We start from the raw sequence: 24,842 nt of genomic DNA on the forward strand, positions 1-24,842 counted from the left end.
AAAACTTTTACGTTAGCTAATTTAAAAAATTAATTAAATGAAATTCAAATTAGAAAATAGAATTATATTCAATATTACAATTGTTAATAAATTATATTTTATTTGTCTTCAAGAAAACTTAAGTACTTTCTAAGTTTAAAATAAATGCAATTAATTTATAATTATGAAAGTAAAATTAAGTATAATACAATAAAGAATTCTTAATCTCGTTATTTAATTAAAATACAAACTAATTCTATAAAAATAAAGAGCTTTTGAAAATATCAAAAAATCTTATTATTAAAGGAATTATTAAATTATTCCAAAGAAAAAATATAAATAAAAACGATTTAAAAATAAAATGTTTCATAAATTAGTTATATATTAGTTATATTAGTTATATTAGTAACCTAGCTCCATCTCTCGAACAAACTTTTCACTTTCCTCAAATATGACAAATGTGGGGCCTTTAGGCCAACGCAGAATAGATCTGTAACCGGAACCGCAATCGTAACCGTAAGCGTAAGAATGAGTTAGAGAAGGATAAACAATATACCTATCCTTCTTTAACTTATTCTTACGGTTACGCTTACGATTGCGGTTCCGGTTACAGATCTATTCTGCGTTGGCCTTAATCAACAGAAGTGTGGATTCCCTATGAGTGTGGAATCAACATTAAAGTAAACCTACAAGCAGAAAATGCAATTACCTTGTATCAGATTAAACGAATGAATTTATTTAAACAAGAGGTTTAAACTTTAAAATTAGCACAAAATGTCGAAAATTGTAGTTGTAGGTTCTAGCATGATTGATTTTACTGCGTAAGTTTTGTTAACTTGCATAATAAATATTAAATTATTGCTCAACTTTTACAAAAATATTATCAGTTTTAATAGATAAATTTATATTGTGAGAGTCATATCATTATTTTTAGATTCAACTAAACTATAAGGGTATGTCAAAGTATTATTATTTCACAAAATTTTAGTTTCTTTTGAAAATTTCCTTTTTCACGATCTAAAATAGCCACTATTATATGTTGTCAACTCTTACTGAGAAAATTATTGAATAATAAAAAATTGTATTCAGGGCGAGCAAAACATATTGGAGATAACTTCCCCATACGGTTTGTGTCAAAATCCATTGAGTTTGCTTTTTGTTATTGATTAGAACTTTGACTTTCCCTTAAGGGGTACAGTAGGTTACAAAAATGCCTTCCTAGTATAAACGTGTCGCACTGATATGTTCCCATGAAAACATGAGCGCGACACGTTCAAACTAAGAAGGCATAAATTGTAACCTACTGTACATGGCGGGCGTGATTTTGGCGTAGAACCTCTGAGAAAGAAGTACGAACGTGGTTTTAATCAGCATAGAAATCACTATATAGATGAGTGGAACTTAAAGAAACCTTTTTTGTCAAAAAATAATAAAATGGCGGCGTTTTTCGATACTGATTAAAATCCACGTTTTATATTTTTTTCAGACGTTTTAGTGACGCAAGATCACGTCCACTACGACTTTTTTGTTTTTTTTAAATCTGCAGAGGCAAAAAAATACATCAGAAAATTCCGAAAAGAATTATTTGTAAAATATTTTGTTGTGAAAATAAATGTGCAAAGTTTCATTTAGATATTTCTTTTTATTTAAAAAAAATTGCATTTAGATATTTCTTTTTATTTAAAAAAAATTGCAAGTAGAAAATTTTGTTTTCATGTTTATACTGTCCTCTTAAGAAACTTGTTTTTTTAATCATAATTGACTCTCTTTATAATTAAACATTCTATATTGAACAATTTTTATAGATATTCACAGCGTTTACCCAAGTCTGGAGAAACAATAATAGGGTCAAAATTTGAGCAAGGTTTTGGAGGCAAGGGCGCTAATCAGTGCGTAACTGCAGCAAGGCTTGAAGCTGCAACTGCATTTGTAACAGCGGTAAAAAAATTGTAAATTTTTTTAAGCCTTAACCCTCTACCTACGCAAGTGACCGTTATCGACAAAAAACGACAATCCGGTCGACTGGTGGGGACTATGGGAATTATATTCAAAAGCGCTAGAGTGGGGATAAGTCCGCGTAGACAGAGGGTTAAGGAGGGTCGACCCCAAATTAAAAATGAGTAGATTTTTACCAAATTTTGAAAATCAACAGAAAATGTGAATATGAATAACCTCCCGAAGTTTCAATAACTTTATAAGCCTATTGAAACGTGTATAAATTAGAATAGAATACGTGTTAATTAACTTTTAAACATTTTTTTATTTATAAACAATCGTTTATGAATAAAAAAATTTTTAATAGTTAACACGTATTCTATTCTAAGTTATACACGTTTCAATGTGAATAGGCATTTTTATTAGAAATTTGACGTGTGTACTTGTTCACAATTTTCCTTATTTTGACGCGAATAATGAGCAAAAATTATTGTTTTTTAAGTATGCGTTGTACTTAACGTAAAGACGCTCAAATGTGCTGATTTTTCACTTCGGTTTCAAGCTCATAATATTAAAAGAAAAAAATTATTAAAAATTGTTCAAGGACAAATCCATACATTTTTGGGGTCGCTCTTTCAAATGGCACGGTCAAAATTTCCAAAAAAATGACGTTTAACCCTTATTTTTTCAAAAATACTCAAAAAATACAAGATTTTGTAAAGTAATTTTTCTTCAGATCCAATTTTATTAGTTGTCATATCGATTTTTCCAAATCATCTTTATAAATAAGATCAGACTTTTGTCTGTACATTGCAAGAATTTGAAAATTCATGTTATAGCTTTTAATATAAATACAACTAATTTTCACTATAAAAATGAAATATATATAATATATCCGAATTTTTAAGCCAAAATCATATTTTTGATTTTCGACAAAATTTTTAATTAATTTTTTTTGTTGAATATTGTTTAATTTTTTATGAAGTTGGTAGTGATATCGGTTGATGTTTTAAATTACACTAGCACAAATAACGCGCGCTAAAGCGCGCGTGAAGTTTCTTGTTTCACTTTTAACATATATATATATATATATATATATATATATATATATATATATATATATATATATATATATATATATATATATATATATATATATATATATATATATATATATATATATATATATATATATATATATATATATATATACACCCAGAGAAAAAAGTTATTTATTTTAACTAAAAGTGTATATTTAAGAAAAATTTATTTGTTGCAAATAAATATTTTATTTAAAATAAATAAACTAATATTTATTTCAAATAAATGCACTAATTAATCTAAAATAAAGAAATATATTTGCAATTTATGAAATAGTATATTTGTAGCAAATAAAAAATATATTTGATTCAAATAAATGTTTGTTTGACTTATAAGTAGACGCCTGCGCATATTGCATTGCTATAGTAAAACAATAAGATGTTTTGCTTTTAACAGTTTAACGCGTACAATTATAAGAGGTTTATTCATCATGAATAGTTAACAAATTTAATTGATTTAAGTACAGAATTTTTCTTTTTAAGTGAAAATTTTAATTAGTACAAAGTAACAGATTTGTATGTGATTTCATTTACATTTTAGTGTCTTATTTGAGATTTTGTGAGAAAAATGTGACAGTGGACTTTTACATATGAAGTGAAAAAGTAAAGTAAAATGACTAACAATAAAAAAACCTGACTTTATTTAACAAATATTCTTATAAAAATAAACATTTATTTTAATGAATATTAAAAGTTCCATTAGTGATTGTGATTGTTAAATTTATTTGAAGGTTATAAGTGAATTTTAATATTTTAGAATGCTTACAGGATTTATTAAAATGAAAAGTGTTTTTTATTTGCTCTAAATATAAAATATATTTAAAGAAAATATAAAATTTTTTTCATTTAAATAAAAATGGATATTTAAACGAAATATATTAATTCAAATAAAAAATATTATTTGAGCTAAATAAAAGTTTAGTTGGTTCTGTGACAAATATCCTTTTTTATTTGTTTGAAATAAATTTTATTTAATTCAAATAAATCATTTCTCTAGGTGTATATATACAACAATAATGTAATTTTTACATTACATGTCACATGAAAATTAATGAAAGCGTGAATGCCGATGAGACGATAATGAAAAATATGTTCATTACATTATTTTTGACTTATTAATTATCAAAAATAAATTACATTTAATTAGAATTAATTATTTATTTGTTATTTTGTTTCTAATAGTTTTCTAGTCAAAATTAATTAATATTATTTTCATATCATTAACATTCAAAAATTCAATTATTCAGAAGAATTCTACACAAAATCACTATTTTTCTAAATTTATTCAGGGAAATCAGGAAAAAATCAGAAAATTTTGTCAAAAGTGCTGGAATAATATTCAATTTCAAGAATTCATAAGAAAATTCTGAATGTTATTCTTGAGCATTGAAAAGATTTTATATATTTCAAACTCTTCCTGTTTTTAACAATAATTAGACTTTACAGATTTAAAATTAATTTTTTTAAATAATTTAATTTTTGAAAAACTATCGAGAAAAAATTATTTTTTATTAATTATTTTGGAATAATTTTCTATTTAAAAATTAAAAAAATAATTGAATTTTATGAAATTTGTATTTAAAATTTTTTTATAAATAATATAAATAAGTAGTAAATGTCACGCCTGCCAAACAAAGTATTTAATTTATTATTATTATTATTATTATCATTACTCAAAAGAAATTCGATTATCTTTACAAAATTTCAATAAAAAATTCTTTGAAAAATTTATGAAAAATTACAAAAATGTTATCTTTTGAAATTATTACAGGTGACAGCTAAAAAAACGCGCGTGTAGTTTCTCCTAGTATTAATAGATAATTAATAATAATGCCTATTAACAATAAAAACTGGTACTTAATCACTTAACTACATACTTAATCACAAAAAATAATTTTAAAAAATTTCGTTAAAAATTGAAATTTACAAAATATATCACTGCTTTGCTAACTTTGCATAAAATTTCATATTTGTGCCTTCAAAAAATGAATTTAAAAATGTTTTGATAAAATTCTTTATCAGACTTAAATTTTAAGAAATTTTAATTATTCAATAAATTATTTATTTTTGCATTTAAATTATTGAATTCTCTAATAAAAATTTATTTCAAAATGAATTTCAGTTAAAGTTCTACATAATAATTGAATATTAAAAGCATTATAGCATGAATTTTAAGAAATAATTAAATTTTAAAATGGTTCCAAATCAAATTCTTTAAAAATTTGTATTTTTCATACTTATAACTAACAATTCTGTAGAATTAATTATTTTAAAAAAGTTTAATTGAATTTTTTTCTGAAATTATTTGAAGTATTTATTTTTTCAAAAATTATTAAAAATAATTTATTCCTGTGGGAAAATAATAATGATTAAAATTTATTTAGAAAAGAAGTAACTGATGTTTTCAAATGATTTTAGAATTAAAGAAATTCGTAAATAAATGTAATGGAACATTTTTTTGGAGTATCTAATCATTTTTAGAGAGAATCAGAATATTCTTTAGAGTCAAGGAAGAAGTCAAAATTTTGTTAAGTAATAAAGTTTTTCATATTAAAAAAAAATAAAATATTTTACAGGATTTACATTTGTTAATTTTCTAAAATATTTGTTACAAAATGCTAATTTTTTAGAATAATAATAATAATAATAATAATAATATATTTATTCTGCTCTATAAAATATAACATTTTGTAGCAGAAGAATTCCGTTTACAATATATTTGATAATATCAGCCTTTAGATTTTTTCTATACTACTCATTCAACATGAACGCACGCAACAACAAACTATTTATTATATAAAAACAAATCTTTTTAATACTCTCTTCATCGGGTGCATTACACATCTGAGTCATCGCTTCACTGCATTCATCACTCAATCCCAATTTTGCCAAATAAAAATTTCTGTAATTACTATATATTGGACAATCGAACAAAAAATGATACAGTGTTTCCTTTTCTTTTAAATTGCAAACCATACAAATTGATTCCTGATCCCAGCTGTACAAATTACCCTTATATGAAAATCTAAAATAATGTTTATTTGCTAGTCTTAGTTGTATAAAAATTTTTGTTAAATAAAAATTACGTCGTCTTAATAAATAAAGGGCAGTTTTATCTTCAAGCGATCTTAATATATTTTGCATTCTCGAACCAGAGAATTCAAATTTTAAAATATCTGAAAATTTTAGATATCTTTCATACCGATTTAATGCCAAATCTAAATTTTTCAACCACTCTTCTGGAGAAAGAGTCGTCAATAGGCCTGAAAAATTAATCTTATTTAAAAGTGCGTCAAATTGTGCAGCCCAATTATATTCAAGTACAACTTCAGATCGTTGCATAAGTTCAACTTGACGCTTAAGACAAATCTTCGGTATTCTAGAATCCTCCATTTTCAGTATTTTTATTACAAAAAGGTAAGCCGCCTTAAAAATTTTAATTTCCAAGCTAATTAGTCCTAGTTCTAGTCGAAGAGCAGCATTAAATGTACATTTTGGAAGGGATAATAACTTTTTGAAATGTGTAGTATGTACAGTTTCAATTTTTGACAAATATCTTAACCCCCAAACATGTGCGGCATACAAGGTCGTTGTTGCGTCAATACTATAATACAATTTGCATTGAGCTTCCCATGAGTCGATTTTCCCATTATTTATAATTTGTTTTACAGCCCCAAATGCTTGATTAGCTTTCATTATTGCATTTTCGGTTGCCTTTTTACCCAAAGTAGAACAAGAAAACATTACACCTAGATAATTATACGAGTTTACAATTTTAATCAATTTTCCCTTAAGATAAAATTTTTCTGTTGTTGCTTTGCCTGCCCTTCTGAAGTGGACTATTTCGGTTTTTGATGTGTTAATTTCCAACTCATTAAGTTCACAATATTCTTCTATAGTTTTTAAAAGTTTACGCAATCTAACAACTGTGTTTACCATCGCTACAGCATCGTCAGCGTATAACGATAATTATTCAATAAATTATTTATTTTTGCATTTAAATTATTGAATTCTCTAATAAAAATTTATTTCAAAATGAATTTCAGTTAAAGTTCTACATAATAATTGAATATTAAAAGCATTATAGCATGAATTTTAAGAAATAATTAAATTTTAAAATGGTTCCAAATCAAATTCTTTAAAAATTTGTATTTTTCATACTTATAACTAACAATTCTGTAGAATTAATTATTTTAAAAAAGTTTAATTGAATTTTTTTCTGAAATTATTTGAAGTATTTATTTTTTCAAAAATTATTAAAAATAATTTATTCCTGTGGGAAAATAATAATGATTAAAATTTATTTAGAAAAGAAGTAACTGATGTTTTCAAATGATTTTAGAATTAAAGAAATTCGTAAATAAATGTAATGGAACATTTTTTTGGAGTATCTAATCATTTTTAGAGAGAATCAGAATATTCTTTAGAGTCAAGGAAGAAGTCAAAATTTTGTTAAGTAATAAAGTTTTTCATATTAAAAAAAAAGAAAATATTTTACAGGATTTACATTTGTTAATTTTCTAAAATATTTGTTACAAAATGCTAATTTTTTAGAATCAAAGGAAATAATGAATAATATAATAATATTAATAATTTTTTTAGATTAATAAAAATATTTTTGAATTATTTGAGAAATAAAAATAATACCTATTATTAAATTAAAAAAATAAAAACAAAATAAAGAAATGTAATATTATCTATCAAAACATATAAAAAACAAAAGCATAAATTTTGTTAAAAAATCGTTATTTTATATTTTATTTCTATTTTCTATCAAAACGAATAGAAAACAAAAGAATAACCATGACTAACTTCAGGTGTGGACAGACTGGACAGAATGAATACGACGATTATTATAGTTAATTAAATACATTTATTTTATTAGAAAGTTATTAGAGTCATGAAATTGATGTCGATTACAAATTTTCTAAAATCAATGAACGTGAGTTTGCAAACAATTTCTATATTGATATTTTCAGGTTTTAAGTTTCAAAATTTCATAGTATGTATTGTCATATTTAACGTAGAAAATAAAATATATATGTTCAATATAAAGGGTATACAGTAAAAGGGTCAAAATAAGTGAAACCGGCCACTTGAAAAATTTTTATCTCCAATTTTCAAGTTATCTATGATTTTTAGTAGATATATGAGTACACTTTTTCCCCCTAAAATATTTTTCAAAAAAAAATTTTATTTTTGAAGTAATTAGGTATTGAAGTTTTAGGTCATTTTATTTTCATTTTATTATTACTTTGAAACAAATAAAGATAATTAAGTAATTTTTTTTTAAATTAAAGCTTAAAGTCTATACTTTAAAGATGAAATAAAGCGATTGCTAAAAAATGAAAATTTATAATTGTTATTAACAATTCTTTTAAACAATTGCAAATTGAAGAATGTTCTCAATGTTTTTGAAAGATTAAATTACGATATATTGATGCGCAAAACTATAAGGATTCATTTAAAAAAAAGAAAAATGAGTAACTTCCAATATTATAGAAATTATGTAAATTTTGCTGACAAAATGCAAGCACAGCATATCACCAGTTGTGAGACGGTGTCAACACCCATCTGGGCAGCATAAAAAATACGACTTTGCAGGCATACTATTTAAATGTTGTTTTGATTTTTTTTTAGTATTTTTGGGCATGTCAAGTGGAAAAAAGTCAATTGATTCAGAAGAAATCAATTTTAATGCTCTTGTTGAAGCTATTAAATTGTGTTTATTTGATAGTCATATTTTGGCGAATAAATATTATTATTTAGTATATAATAATATATATTATTAATATATTTAATTATTTCTACTAAACATAACGTTTTATGTCAAACTTATTAAATTTTAGCAATTTTTAATGAGTGTCTCACAACTGGAGACATTTTTTTTTTTTTATAAAAGCGATGTGCTCGGAAAATGTATCGTAAAATTTTTTGAGTTCATCGAAACACTATACTTTCTTTTAATAAAAGTTGCGTATTTCTGTTACCTTTCGAACGGTGTATTTTATTTACAATTTTGTTTATCCGTTTACAATTTACGGATCAAAAATAAAACCCGTCTCACAACTGGAGACTCTCCTCTAATATTTTTATTTGTCAAAATTTAAGACCCCAGTAAAAAAAGAAGTATTGAGTGGAGCGTTTAGGAATTGAGTGAAGCTCTGAGCCAATACGGATTCGAGTAAAAACCGTCTTGGGACGTCTGACTCAATCTTTTTTTCATCCGCCGAATACGGTCTTATTTTAGCATTAAAATTAAAATCACAAGACCAGAGTACACATTATAAATTGAAAGCACAATTGTCCTGGAATCTAAAAATGCCGATTTCGATAAGAAGCAGTGAATATTTGTTAAAAATTGGTAAAAGCAAAGTTTGATAAGCGCGACTGAATTTACCATGTGAATAAATGAAGTAGTAAGTTTAAATGGACGAAATGTACTGAAAGAAATCTACTGTTACCGACAGAAAGTTCCTAGAGAATTGTGGTAAATTCAACAAAACAATGAAATTTCATTGTTTAACAATTCTCTAGGAACTTTCTGTCGGTAACAGTAGATTTCTTTTCGTCCATTTAAACTAACCACTTCATTTATTCACATGGTAAATTTAGTCGCGCTTGTTAAACTTTGCTCTTACCAATTTTTAACAAATATTCACTGTTTCTTATCGAAATCGGCATTTTTACATTCCAGGACAATTGTGCTTTCAATTTATAATGTGTACTCTGGTCATGTGATTTTAATTTTAATGCTAAAATAAGACAGTATTCGGCGGATGAAAAAAAGATTGAGTCAAACGTCCCAATACGGTTTTTACTCGAATCCGGATTGGCTCAGAGCTTCACTCAATTCCTAAACGCTCCACTCAATACTTCTTTTTTTACTGGGACCTACTTTCAGCTTACAATATAGGTCTTATTTTAGATTTTAGGAGTCGTAACGTGGGGCCTACTTGCGATACAATTAGTTCGAATTAGACTCTACATAACTCCAAAAGCTGGTGGAAAATTAGTATTAATTATTAATGCATTAATTAAAATACTAGAAACGCATAAAGAACTACAAATTGACAAATACTGTTTTATAAATATATGAATTAGTTAAAAATAGTATTTGATAGAAAAAGTCATTTACTGATTCAAATGGTAATATTTTCCTAATGAAGTAGTTAATGGTAACTAATTACCTATTAGTTTTTCCCAGTCAAATTAAATTCCCAATTGGTAGACACCTGTGACCTGTTCACGGGAGTTGTGAGTGAAATTTTTCGAGTTAAAAATCAACTCCAAAAGAGAGTTAACTTACTAACTCCCTTCATCAACACCCGCGCGAGTTATTTTTTCCTTGAAAAGTTGGCATTTGGGTGTCAAGTTTTAACTCTCTTTATTTAACTCCCCTGGCATTAACTCCCCAATGGGTGCGAATTTTATAGAATCCCCTGGGGAGTTAAAATTTAACTCCCTTTTTTTACAGTGTAGAAACTAAAACCTGTCGAAGACGGGTACGACAGCTAGTCTAAGGTATAAAAACGTATTCTTGATAGCTTTAGTTTGAAAATATGCTTTGCGTTTTAAGATTTTTGGTATTTTTTATTCAAAATGATGCCTGAAAATAAACAATTTTACAAAATTTAACACAGGATGGATACAATTTTCAAAAGTTCATGAAATCGCTTGAAATTTGTTCCTAGGGGGTTTTTGGGGTCGCTGATTACGAATCTGACTTCAGATTCGTAATCAGCGACCCCAAAAACCCCCTAGGAACAAATTTCAAGCTAATATATGAACCCGGTAAGAAGCGTAGAATAGAAAAGAATTCAATTTCTACAAAATATGCTTGAAAACGAGAATTTTGAATTATTCTGAATACGCGAATTTACCTCGGAGAAAGGTAAATTTACTCCACGGGAACCATCAAAATTTCAGAAAAATCAATTCTTCTCTATTGCTCTCTACACGGAGAAAAATGGTGCTGAGTTTCTAGTAAAAGTTCCTATGGAATAGTAATAATTCTACTTTTATATTAAAAATTACTATTCATAGTAAAATATACTTCGCATGAAGTAAAAATTACTATTTCTGGTAGTAAAAATTACAAATAGTAATTATTACAGTAGTCACGTTTAAAAATTGCTTTAAGAATTTTAATTTTTACATCGTCATTATAAATTTTATTAAATTTTGTATTACTTTTTACATTTGATATGTTGTAAATATTACTGGTAGAAATTCTAATAATTAATACTGCGGAAAATAAAGATTGCTTCTGCAAGAAGCAACTTTTACTATTGCAGAACAAACTTTTTACTCGTAAAAGTAGTAATCCGTACCACTACTGTTACACACCTATGTGTGTAATCACGTCACTACTGTCATGCGCAGCGACCGTAACCTGACGTCAAAGTGATCCAACATTTCTAGGTTACAAGAAGCACGTGTAGCACGGTTCAGTTATTTGGACAATTTTGTTTATATCAGTGGTGCGATAATTAATTCCTATATGCATTTTAATTATTTATCAATTTCCAAAGTATGCAATTCATGTATAATCACTTAATAATTAGTTAATTAATTTTTAATGAATTACTAATTAATTAATAAAAAATATATAAATAAATAAAATCATTAACATTATAATCTAATAATTTAATAATTAAAATAAGTAATTTTAAATTAATAATACTGTTTATTATTATTATTATTATAAATGTTTATATTTTAATGCAGTAACTTATCTAAATAAATATAATTTATGATTCACTTTATCGAAAAGAGATATATGCGGGTAACATGAAATTTTCTCCATAGCGATTGCGTAGCCGAGAGGCTTAGTATAAATGCGTGCGATTTTAGGTTGCGTTAGATATAAGTTAGGTAGGGTTCGAAACTGTACACGGAAAGAAAAAGTCCGTCAACCATTAATGGATTAGTATATTACTTTGAGACGGGACTCTTTTTCCGTTGATGGTTACTTAACTTTACTTAACGATTGAAAACGAGTCATGGATTGATTAGAATGCCAGTATGTGACCAATTGTTTTAGATTTAATGCTGAATTGTTATCAATGGCTGTTTGAATGTTTACGAATCATTAGTGAAAGTTTGTGAAACGTTAGTTGACTCGTATTCTAAATCGGCGCTCTTCACTAGCGCATTGTTGCGCAGTGTACCGATGCGCATTTCTTCCGGTTTCTCTATAGTCCATGTGTTTTTGCTGTCTGCTATACATATCCCTATATACTATTATGTGTAATGTGAATATTTAACTTAACTAATAATTTGCAGTTGAATTGCGTCTAGAAATTGACCTCGATGAAAATATATTTTCTTTTATATTTCTCGCTAATTAAAAAGTAGTTATTAGTGCAAAATCATTTCTCACAAGTTGTGAAAAATTTTGTTATTTGGTATATAAGAACAGTTCGCTTCTAAACTTAAAGTGTTATAAGTGTGCGTTTCTACGTGTAGTTATTATAAGTGCGAAAATGTGTTGGTCTAAAGCGTCTAAGAGTGTAAATAAAATATCGGAACTGTGCAACGAAAAAAATGTGTTCATTCTGTACCAAATAGTGTCTAAAATTAGGGATAATTCTGAAAGAAGTTGAATTTTTTGAATGCTTTTGATAGTCATAGAAAATTTAATAGACAGTTTTCTAAATTTTAGTGAACGAGTTTTATATATTGATGACAGTTTTCTAAATTTTGGCAAGCAACTCGTCACTGATTGTGACTCAAAGTATGTTATCCATTCAATGATTTTGTGTCCCGTCTCAAAGTAATATACTAGTCTATTAATGATTGACGGACTTTTTCTTTCCGTGTATAGATGTTAAGATTTTCCGATATGTTAAGTTGTTAATTGTAAGTAAGAATGTGAAAAAAAGTAAAACTTATGAATAATGAATAATAATACACATGCAGAGTGTTAATTACTTGAAAAAATATTTTTTGAACGCACTGATTATTTTATTTTAATTTATTAAAATAAAACGAGACAATATAGCTCTCTACAGCAGCATTTTTTTTTCGTCACGGCGTGGACAGACGCGCAGGCGCGCCGGCATTCGTTTCGCCCGTCGTTGTGAGGCGCGTCATTGTGTGGGTACGGATTACTACTTTTACGAGTAAAAATCTTTACCGAAATAGTAATAATTGCTCTGATTCGTAATAAAAGTTGCTTCGCTCAGAGTATTAATTGCTCGGGACATTTTAAATATTACTCGGCTTTTAATAAAATTTAGATTCCTTGAAGTAAATTATACTTTTTCAAAAAAGTAAAAATCGTTTGAATACGAAGCAAAAGTTACTATTTTTCGAGCAGTTTCAAAATTACTACTTAAAAGTAATAATTTTGCATTGAAAATAGTATAATTATTACTATTTATTTTTCTCCGTGTACTCGTCGATCGGGAGATAGAAAGGAATTCAAATTTTCTATTTTTCCTAATGCGCTAAGTTTTATGGCATTGCAAGTTTTTGAAAAAAATATGAAGTTCTATTCTTTTAAATTGACTGCTAACGATTCTAGGTAGTCAATTTAAAAGAATAGAATGTTCGACGAGTAAATCTGAAATGTTTATTTTTCTCAATTGACTGCATCGAATTTCAGAAGCGCATTAAAAGGAATAGAACTTTTGACAAACAATTTGAAAAAGCCTAATTTTTCTAATTGTCTGTAAGAGCTCCTCTAGTTATTGTCTTTAAATAAAACGCAGTGACAGTTGTGTTTCGCGTCGTGTGAATTTCATTGTAATTTCAGTGCTAAACAGCTAAACTATTAAAATTAAATATTAAAACTAGTGAAAATATGGTTAAAAGACGCAAAGTGCTTACGATAAAATATAAAATGCTCTTATTGAAAGAAATTTTCAAGTGTTAAATGTTTATAAGTCAAGTTTTGAAACCTAACCTCACTTTCTAGTGGAATCTTGAGTATGTCACACGGTGCGTCTAGTCAAAATTAAATGAAAAATGATATTACCTCAAATTTTTTTGTTGATTCTGTATCCTAGCCCTATATGTGGACGTCCACATGAAAAGGGCCCATTTTGGCACTATTGGAGTTCCCTGCTGGAAGTAAAGAGATACAAAGAGATTAAAAAAAGGGGATAAAAAAAGATTAAAAGGTATAATAGTTTGGAGATGCAAAATGGATACTTAAAAGAGATACAAATTGTTTATCTCTTTCTATAACCTTATATTTATATATCTTTTTATCCCTTCTAATCTCTTTATATACAGTTTCAGATATAGAAATATATAGAAAAAAATATATAAAAAGAGATAAGAAATTGGGGATGCAAAGTGGTGAATTAAAGAAGATAGAACTTTTCTATCTCTTTCTATTCACACATTGCTATCTTTCTCTATCCATTTTCACATCCTTTCTAATCCACAGGAAAGTAAAAACAGAGATATCCCTTATAGAAGAAATCGATTAATTTCAATTAAAAACTTTCTCTATTGTTGTTAATTGAGTTTCTTAATCGTGTTGTTCTAATTCATTACTATTAACTATAAAAAATTTGCAAGTAAATCTTTAATATATTTTTAGAAAAGTTTCGGTGCTGTGTGAGTTTAAAACTAATTTTGGTTGTCTATTACTGATAAGCATTTATTGGTTAAATATATTTACAATAAACTACAAAAATATGAAAGTTAAACTCAAACAAAAACGTAAAATCGCACAGTGCATAACACACGCTTTCTGATCTACGGATCTACTGACCCGACGCCATGACACATAACAGCTGGGAAAATCGACGCATGCGCGTATATCTTTATGAGTATGTATATAGAAAGGGATATACTATAGTAGATTAGAAGAGATAACTTATTATATCTCCTCAAATCCCCATATTCTTGTCTATCCCTATATATCTCTTCTAAATGAAGTAAGGAGATAGAATATGGGATTGGAAAAAGATAAAAAGAATACCATTCGGAAAAAAGAATGATAAAAAGGAATAGAAAAAGTTTAAAGTTTTGCAGTCTCGCATTTCTATCTTAATAATGGGAATAAATAAGTGTTAATAAGATCCTACATAAAAAGCGATGGAAGGGTATAAATATGATATCAATAGTTATTAAGAAAAGGTTATAAATGTGGACAAAGAAGATTATATCAAGAACTTCTGTCATAAAAAGATATAAAAGTTTATAGACAGGTTATTAAAAGGTATTGAGAATAGGTTATTAATAGGTATAAAGAATAGTGTCTATAAGGTCTAACATTGAAAGAGATACAAGGAAATAGACAGGATTTTAAAAGTAATAGAGAAAAGGTGATTGAAAGGGATAACAAAAAGTTGCAATAAGATTGTATATAAAAAGAGATAGAAGGGTTTAAAAAGGCTATTAAAAGTTATTCAAAAAAGGTGATTAAAAGAAATAGCGAACAAGTTGATAAAGGTAGGAATAGAAAGGCATAAAGAAGTATAGGTAAGAGATTAAAAGTTATACAATATTCATATCTCTTTCTATATTAGCAATAGAAAGGGATTAAAAGAGAAAAGGTTTCTATCTATTTACTTCCAGCAGGGTTATCTATATGGGCGTATTCCTGGCAAAATTTGGAAAATTTTGAGTGGTCTTAGAACTTTTTTGGTTAAAAATTCGCTGAGTTACGAAATTTCAAAGTTTAGAACGCCACAAACCTCATTTCGAGAAAAACGGAATTAAAGATTGCGATACCAACTAATTGTTGTATCTCTGGTTCTTCTTGGAAGTTAATCAGATAAGAATTGTTTCCAGTTCAGGGCACCTTGAAGATGTAAATCAACAGGTTTTAAATTTTTAAAACCATCCCCTCTCTTAATTTTCAAAAATTTCGTACTTAAGTACTAAAAATCGACAATATGGGCCCTTTTCTAAAAAGGAGAATTTTTCTATTAAAAAACCATTTTTTACAAGATTAATGATTAGGTACAATTTTATTGTGTCATTTGAAGAAAAAGAATAGATATTACACTTATTAAAAATTTTTTGACAGTCTCTATTATGAAAAAATTGACGCAATATTCAAATTTTCGAAAATTACAAAAAAAAGATTCTAACTTCAATATCTCTGGTTCTTCTCGGAAGTTATTCAGATAAGAATTGTTTACAGTCCAGGACACCTTAGAGATGTAAAATCAAGAGGTTTTAAATTTTTCTACACCTCCATTTTTAAAATTCGGATTACTTTTGAAAATGACCGACAAAATGGGCCCTTTTTATTTTTCTAAAGAACCAATGAAATCAAACAGTTAAATTATCGATAAATTAATGAAAACCGCATGATTCGACTTGTCAAAACATGTAGATTGACAATAAAAAATTTTAAAAAATTAAGATTTTGCTCCAAAATTACTAAATTGCGATTATCTCGAAAACTGGAACCGACAATATGGGCCCTTTTCATGTGGACGTCCACATATAGACATATCTTATGAAGAGACGAAAATTGTAAGTTTAGCGCTTTTTTTTAACGACGTCAATTACATTTTTTGATAATTTTTAAAATTTTCAACAAATTTTATATCATTTTAAACATATATAATTACATAAAGAACTTAAAAGTAAATATAGATCCAACAGAGTGATGTATTTCACACACGGAAAGAAGGGCGTAGTAGATTCTACTGACATGGCAGTTAAATCTACTAAACAGAATCGTTAGGTTTGGACTGACGGTACAGACAGTGCCATCTACTGCACTGTTTAGTAAGATAGTAAGATACACTGAGCAAACAGTATATTCTACTAAACAGAGAGGTGTCGTAGTGTATTATACTAAACATACAGTTGGCGCCACTAACCGGTGCACTTAATGATTTACTAAACGCGTTCTGTCACATTTACTGCAACTCTTCTCTCCGTGCATTCAGTAGATGCTTTGTTATTGTTTAGTATTGGTTAGCCCCGCTAACATTGATTTGACAACAACGAAACAATAATTTAATATAACATGTACATAATTACACTCTTGAAAAAGCGTGGTTATAAGTGAAGAGTATTGTAAACTAGAGTAGCCCTTAAAAGTTTAAAACCGCTGCCAAGTTGTATATTTTTTTATAATTTTGGTGCTCATTTCATGAACACTTTGCTTCCTCATAGAGGTAGGGTGATGTGGGGTGATGTGAAACATGGGGGGATGTGCAACACTGCCGATTTCTGATCTACAGTTCGATATTGAACAGAGCCAAGTATTGCCATTTGTTTGTGTCCTCAATAGCTTGTTTTTGATATTATATAAAACTCATGAGACAGCTCGCAGCTAGGTTTGCTGTACGTAAGTTGACTTAAATTTTCGAGAAGGAAATATTTCTCGCGCTTTACATTTCTAGTCGTTTCGTGAAGGGTTTTAATTTATTTTATAGATAAGAATGTGTTTATTGTTGGTTTTTTAAGTGTTATTAAATATCTGTTTATATTTTGTGTTTCCATTGCATTGTATTGCGTACAAATCATTTTTCGCTAAATATCATATTTGGGGTGATGTGCAACACTTTTTTTCGGGGTGGACATAACTACTTTTTACGTGACATAACTGCGATTCACATGATGAATAAAAAATGCTTAGTTATTTTCCTTTAATTATATTCCTTATTCAGTTATGAATAAAAAAATTAAACATAAAAATTTTTTTTTTCTTTAGTGAAATCTTCACTTTTTAGAGGTCAACTATACCTTAGTAAATTTTTTTTTGGCAGACGGAAAATCTTTGTTCAAGAAAGATTACAAAATTTCTTCAGAAAATGAGGATATGGAAAAAAATTTAGAAAAATAGTTAAAGTCCCTACTAAAAATAAAATCAGGAATCGTCATGAATGGTCAGAATTTCTGAACATTCCTGAACAGTCTCACCACTTCTGACGTTTTCGAACGTTTCTCACCATTCCTAACCAAATACTTTCCAAGCTCCTCCCACTTTACTCCCACCATTTTCGAAGCTGTGACCATTTCTGAAATTCCTGACCATTTCTGAAATTCTTGACTATTTCTGAAATGTGTGAACACATAACCTATAAAAATTTTGGTACATCTTTCTAATTTTGGTAAAGTCTCATGAAAATTTATATATACATATAAAATCTTTCAAATTTATTTTTTACATTTCAGAATACATTATTCTAGTATAAAAATTGTTCTTTTAACTTAACAAAAGTTCTCATTTTTCAAATTGGTATAATTATTGAATTAATTATACAGCAAAAGTAGGTAAATAAATCAAAACATTCGAACCATTCTTTTAACATTATTTAATATATTTATTTAATGTATATTTATAATATATTAATTTAATATATGTATATTTACTTGTAATTATTTAATATAGTTAATTAATAATAAATTTTGTTTCATAATATTAGTAATTTACTATACCAGTCAGTACTTATTATGAGAAGTATTTGCATTATAATTGAAATACAGTTATATTTAAATTATTATTAATCATTAATAGAATAATTTCTTACTATAATGATTATTAATAATTTAAATTTAAAATTTATAAAAATTTCAATATTGCATTAATAATTCATTATTATTATAAATTATAATGTTAAATTAAATTAATATTAAATACTAAATTCATTTTAAATGCAGATATAATAATAATTATTATTAATCTGTATTCGTATTATAGTTTATAAAACATTACAAATTGTAAAGTTAAGACTTAATTTATTATTGATTCAATTAATAATGTTAATTTTTATTAATTCACTAAACCTATTATGACTAAATTGAAATATAATTAATTAATAAAAATTATTTAACAGTTTATTCTGATTTATTGATAATATTGGTAATTGAATTTTACTATTTTACAGTTGCTCTTTATATAGACAGCTGAATCCAGAAATATGTAAGTCGGTTCGGTAGTCGCAGTCGTTAGGGCAGTTAGTTTAGGCACTAGGTTAGGTCATGCGTCGGGGTTCGATCCCCGTAGGGTCCAAATTTTAATTTAATTCCGGGAATTAGTTTCAAGTTGTTCCGTATGTAAACAAACTGATATTAATTAATAAAATATATTTTTTAAATTTATTTGTTGCAACTTTTTGCATATTGTTTAAATAAATAAAACAGAAGTGGCTTAAAAATATGGTCAAAAATGAGATACAAATGGTCTCAAATAGTCACCAATTATGAGCGTGGTCAACAAAGAGGAGGGGATAGTAGCAAACTTGTGCACTGTTAAAAATTTTTGTTCCAAATTTTATACAAAAATGTTTAAAGCAATTATCATATACAATTTTGAAAAACTACAACACACATTTTTAAATTTAATACAAATTTTCTTATTAAATTTTAAAACACATTTCTTTAAAATTTTCAAATTATTCTTTGGAAAATTAATACAAAGTGTTTGAATGAAATTTCAAATAGTTTTGTTTGAAACTTCAAACAGTTTTGTTTGAAATTTCAAACAAATCTGTTTGAAATACCAAAACGATTTAAATATTTAAATGAAAAATCTAAACTGTTTATATTGTGTTTTGATATGTTACAATAAATGTAAATTAATTAAAAAAAAGTTTCATTGGCATTTTTACGGAAATTCGACACTACGATTTGAACCCTTAGTCGTATATGGTGTTGTCTGTGTATAGTGTGTCTTGTATGGAGCCATCAACCTTGGGAGCTGCGCCTAGACGCGCTCGACCAAGGGAGGCTATGAAAATCTCTTGCAAAGTATCAGTAGTGAGAAACATGTGGACCATTCCCTTTTTTTGACTTCTTCTAAATTTCTAAAGATTCAATATCTTTAAAATTCTTCACCAACCGATTCTTATATTCTTTACTTTTTTTCTCTTCACGTTTCTGTTAAATTTATGATATGTACCCAGTGAGAAATTTCTCACCGGTCCAATATCGGTCCAATATTGGGAGCCAAGAGACCGATCATCGGTCCAATAAAGGCTCCCAATATTGGACCAATATGGGCTGATGCTTGGGATGTAACGGCATCGCCAATCATCGGTTGTCAATATTGGTCCAATATTGGCCGAATATTGGCAACCAAGAGAAAAAAATTTTTTTAAATAAATTTTTTTTAATTAAATAATAATAATAAAAAATTAATGTTTATAATTTTTGTTTAATATATTTATTTGTTTAATTATTTATTTTTAATAATTCATGTAAATAATAAATAATTTATTATTTATAAATTATAATTATTTAAAAATGCAGCAGCTATTAAGAAAATAGCATTCTGCAAAAAAATTCTATCATTGAAAAATCAATGATAGGCGAGAGAAATCCGCGTCTTTAAATAGATTCGCAGATGATAGACAAGAGATATCCGCGTCATTAAACGGATTCGCAGATATACTCTGGTCTCGCGACGAATCTCTCGATACTTATATACACTGGAGTCGCCGTGTCAGTTGCGAGAACGGTTACAGCGTCCCTCTTGCGGCAGAGATAAGAATTGTCACGTAAACTGCTAAATCGCTTTACCGACCGCCTTATTATACCCGCAGTTTACGTGACAATTGAGCGGCCGGATCGTAGAAGGGCACGTAAATTTTTCTCGGCCGATTTCTAAGTTTCCCTGAACACTCAAAATTCAACTTCTGAATTTCAATATTTTAAATACACATCCTTATAGAAAATTTCATTCCGCATCTTTTTTTCTTATGAAATTTTTTTCTATCTATTTCCGTTTTCGAAATATTTGGGAAAAACTGTTTTTTTGAAAACTGTAAATTTAATGACATTTTTCACTTCAACTCGCGATATTTTAGACAATTTAAAACATTTTTTAATGAAACAAAAAAAAATACGTCTCAAGGTATTCTACGAATAATAAAAAAGAAAAAAGTGGTTTTCTTTATAAACAAAATTGTTATTAATTTTTTTCTTTATTAATGTAAAAATCACGAACTACAATCTTCACGGCTCTCGTTTAACGGGCGAATTTTGAGTAACAGAGAACTTTCAGTGAGAAAGTTGTTCATTATGATCCAAAAAAGTTTTCTGGAAAATCACAGGGCTAATAATTAATTAGTGTTGAAATGGTAAATGTTTAAAGTTGCTAGCAGCCAAACGTGTAGCACGCGCCACTGGCCATAACCTATGAAACAACACTCCCATGCAACCGTGGCGAGTGACGCGTTCTATACGTTTGCTGCTAGCAACTTTAAACATTTACCATTTCAACACTAATTAATTATTAGCCCTGTGATTTTCCAGAAAACTTTTTTGGATCATAATGAACAACTTTCTCACTCAAAGTTCTCTGTTACTCAAAATTTGCCCGTTAAACGAGAGCCGTGAAGATTGTAGTTCGTGATTTTTACATTAATAAAGAAAAAAATTAATAACAATTTTGTTTATAAAGAAAACCACTTTTTTCTTTTTTTATTATTCGTAGAATACCTTAAGACGTATTTTCTTTTTTGTTTCATTAAAAAATGTTTTAAATTGTCTAAAATATCGCGTGTTGAAGTGAAAAATGTCATTAAATTTACAGTTTTCAAAAAAACAGTTTTTCCCAAATATTTCGAAAACGGAAATAGATAGAAAAAAATTTCATAAGAAAAAAAGATGCGGAATGAAATTTTCTATAAGGATGTGTATTTAAAATATTGAAATTCAGAAGTTGAATTTTGAGTGTTCAGGGGACTTAGAAATCGGCCGAGAAAAATTTACGTGCCCTTCTACGATCCGGCGGCTCAATTCTTATCTCCGCCGAAAGAGGGACGCTGTAACCGTTCTCGCAACTGACACGGCGACTCCAGTGTATATAAGTATCGAGAGATTCGTCGCGAGACCAGAGTATATCTGCGAATCCGTTTAATGACGCGGATATCTCTTGTCTATCATCTGCGAATCTATTTAAAGACGCGGATTTCTCTCGCCTATCATTGATTTTTCAATGATAGAATTTTTTTGCAGAATGCTATTTTCTAATAGCTGCTGCATTTTTAAATAATTATAATTTATAAATAATAAATTATTTATTATTTACATGAATTATTAAAAATAAATAATTAAACAAATAAATATATTAAACAAAAATTATAAACATTAATTTTTTGTTATTATTATTTAATTAAAAAAAATTTATTTAAAAAAATTTTTTTTTCTTGGTTGCCAATATTCGGCCAATATTGGACCAATATTGACAACCGATGATTGGCGATGCCGTTACATCCCAAGCATCAGCCCATATTGGTCCAATATTGGGAGTCAATCGGCGCCCAGCACGGCAACCAATATTGGACCGATATTGGACCGATTAAAGTCTATTGGCAATTTCTCACTGGGTATTAAGATGTTTAAGAAATATTTAAACAATACTTTATGAACAGCAGATTTTTTATGGAAAAATATTTTTCTATTTAATTTAGCAGTTTTTAAATTTTAATCTGTACAAAATAACTAACTATATTAATTAATTATATTATATCATCCAAAATGTTTTATTCTCTTAATAAGTTTTGTCAAATTTAACTAATTAAACTGATTAAAAAAATTTTTAGTTATTTCAACATTTGAAAATGTATTTACTTATAAATAATGTTTTAAACTAATTTAGAGAATTATTAAACACATATGTTTGAAGCAATTTCGTATAAAAACTCAAAAAAATTTCAATTAAGTACTTTTCAATGAAAAATTTATAAATTTACCTACAATATTTTAAAACATATGTGTATTGAATTATTTTACACATAAATTTTTCAAACACTTTTTTATGAAAAGGTTGTAAATTTACATATTTTTCAAACTTATGTATTTGAAGTTAATCCATACAAAAATTTTTGAAAATTTCAAACACTTTTGTTTGAAAATATTGTAAATTTACAAATATTTCAAACATATGTATTTGAAGTTAATCCATACAAAAATTTTTGAAAATTTCAAACACTTCTGTTTGAAAATATTGTAAATTTACAAATCTTTCAAACACGCGTTTTTGAAATTATTTCAAATTTACAAATATTGTAATATTTGTAAATTTTCAATCACTTTTTGTATGAAAGTATTGTAAATTTACAATCTTTTTTAACAGTGGCACTTTAAACTTCCTCCTGATCAGTTGTGATAGATTTCTGACGAGATACATCCAGAATCGTAGGAAAACTGGATTAAAGTGGTCAGGCGGCCTGACCATTTGTCTGACCATTCCTGATTTTATTTTTAGTAGGGGTGTCTATTGAATTATTACTAATGGTTCTTTCTGATAAAATAAAGAAAAATTTTGAAGGTCTTGATAAATTGTTCAGTAATTTTAATATTAAGATCTGAAAGAAGAGTTCTATTTCTGATTTCGCACAAAGTCAGGCGTCACAAAATAAGAATTCAAGAGCAGTTACGTAAAAATACGGGCTCGCGTAAAAAAATTTAAATGTCTGTGAATTACGCTGAAGGTACAGACCTGCGCAGACACACGGGTTTAGGAGGGGTCGCACACACACTGACACACACAAAGTATATTATTCTGTCACAGATTACACACACTATAATACGCACCTAAAACTAACACTATCTTACAACTATACGAATACATATAACGTTCGCTTTCGCACGCACGCATATAACATACCACGAGTTGCTTTGAATCTCTCTTATATACTAAACCTGCCTTTTCTTAGCCACTTGTGAGAAGAAATAAGGTTTTATTAAAATTAACTTTTTTAAATTAATTTAAATTAAAATAAATGTAATATGGAATAATTAAGTAAAGGTTAATTTTTTCGATTGAAAAGATTCTATATTTTGACGAAATTAAAAAGCTAGTAATTATTTTACTTATACATTTTAATATTTTTATATAAATTTTAATGTTTTATTCATTTATATTTATTTATTAAAATATTTAAAGAATATATATGCAAAACCACTCCTTAAATCAATGCTAACCAATATAATAATTTACTATTATAAATTACGAATTCAAGTGGAACAATTTGTGACAAACAATTTTATTTTCTTAAATTCAAAAAACTATTATTATGACTTTTATGAATTATACTATGAATTTAATCAATTCATTATTAGCACTTTCAAATAATCCGTTAACCAAGCACATGTCATTTACAAAAAAATATTACTTGAAGTATTGAAAAATATATTTACGAGACAGAGTTGTATGTTTAGAAAAATTTTCACTTTTATCATTGATTTTCCCTGCCGGAAGAATGGACTGAAAAAGTACTGAAATTGTACTGGCCTCCAGTACAATTTCAGTCCGTTTTTTTAAATGTTTCGGTAGACATTTTTAAAGTCCTTTAACAATAGTTTCAAATGTAGGTTATGTCAACAAACCATTGTTAACAGTTTAGAAGTGAAAATAAAAAAGGTTAACAAAATTTTCAACGAAATTCCCGTTAAATTCTAAACTTATATTGCAACCCCTGCTTTAACAATAGACCCGAAAGCCTATTGTTGTATGGGATTATAATTTTCTGGCTTAAAAAGTTCACAATTTAAATAATTCAATTTTCAAAACAAAAAAATTTAAATCTGTGATGTTTTATGATTACAAATATCTAAAATTTATTATAAAAAATGTTTAATTAAAAAAGTTATAAACTATCTCGCAAACTCTAATTGTTACGTAAAAACGGATATTATTTTTGAATTTAGATTAACATGAATATTTAGCATACATAATAATTACTTGTAAAGAATCTGAGTTCATGAAAAACAAATATAATGTTGAAATATGAATAAAAATTATTTTTAACATTAACAAAGAAAGATTTGTCCTTCAACTTAATGACGGTCAGGCCACAAACATCACCGATAGCGACCCTTTTGCAGGTAATTTTTCCCAGTAAAATTTCAGTGCTGAAACGCAGCAAATTTTCACTAAAATAGCACTGA

General features: G+C 27.2%; 1 protein-coding gene across 2 annotated transcripts in view; it reads left to right on the forward strand.

Moving 5' to 3' along the window:
- The first annotated feature begins 652 nt into the window (after nt 1–652).
- Nucleotides 653–24,842, forward strand: part of LOC122505982 (ribokinase-like) — a 182,393-nt gene continuing 158,203 nt past the window's right edge. For both annotated transcript variants that reach the window (XM_043617911.1, XM_043617912.1), the window contains exons 1-2: nt 653–800; nt 1,785–1,917. In XM_043617911.1, the coding sequence (XP_043473846.1) occupies nt 754–800; nt 1,785–1,917 (180 nt within the window). In that variant the 5' untranslated portion in view covers nt 653–753. The remainder of the gene's footprint in view (nt 801–1,784; nt 1,918–24,842) is intronic.

Source organism: Leptopilina heterotoma, unplaced genomic scaffold (genome assembly GCF_015476425.1).
Source record: "Leptopilina heterotoma isolate Lh14 unplaced genomic scaffold, ASM1547642v1 Lhet_384, whole genome shotgun sequence".
Lineage (NCBI taxonomy): Eukaryota > Metazoa > Arthropoda > Insecta > Hymenoptera > Figitidae > Leptopilina > Leptopilina heterotoma.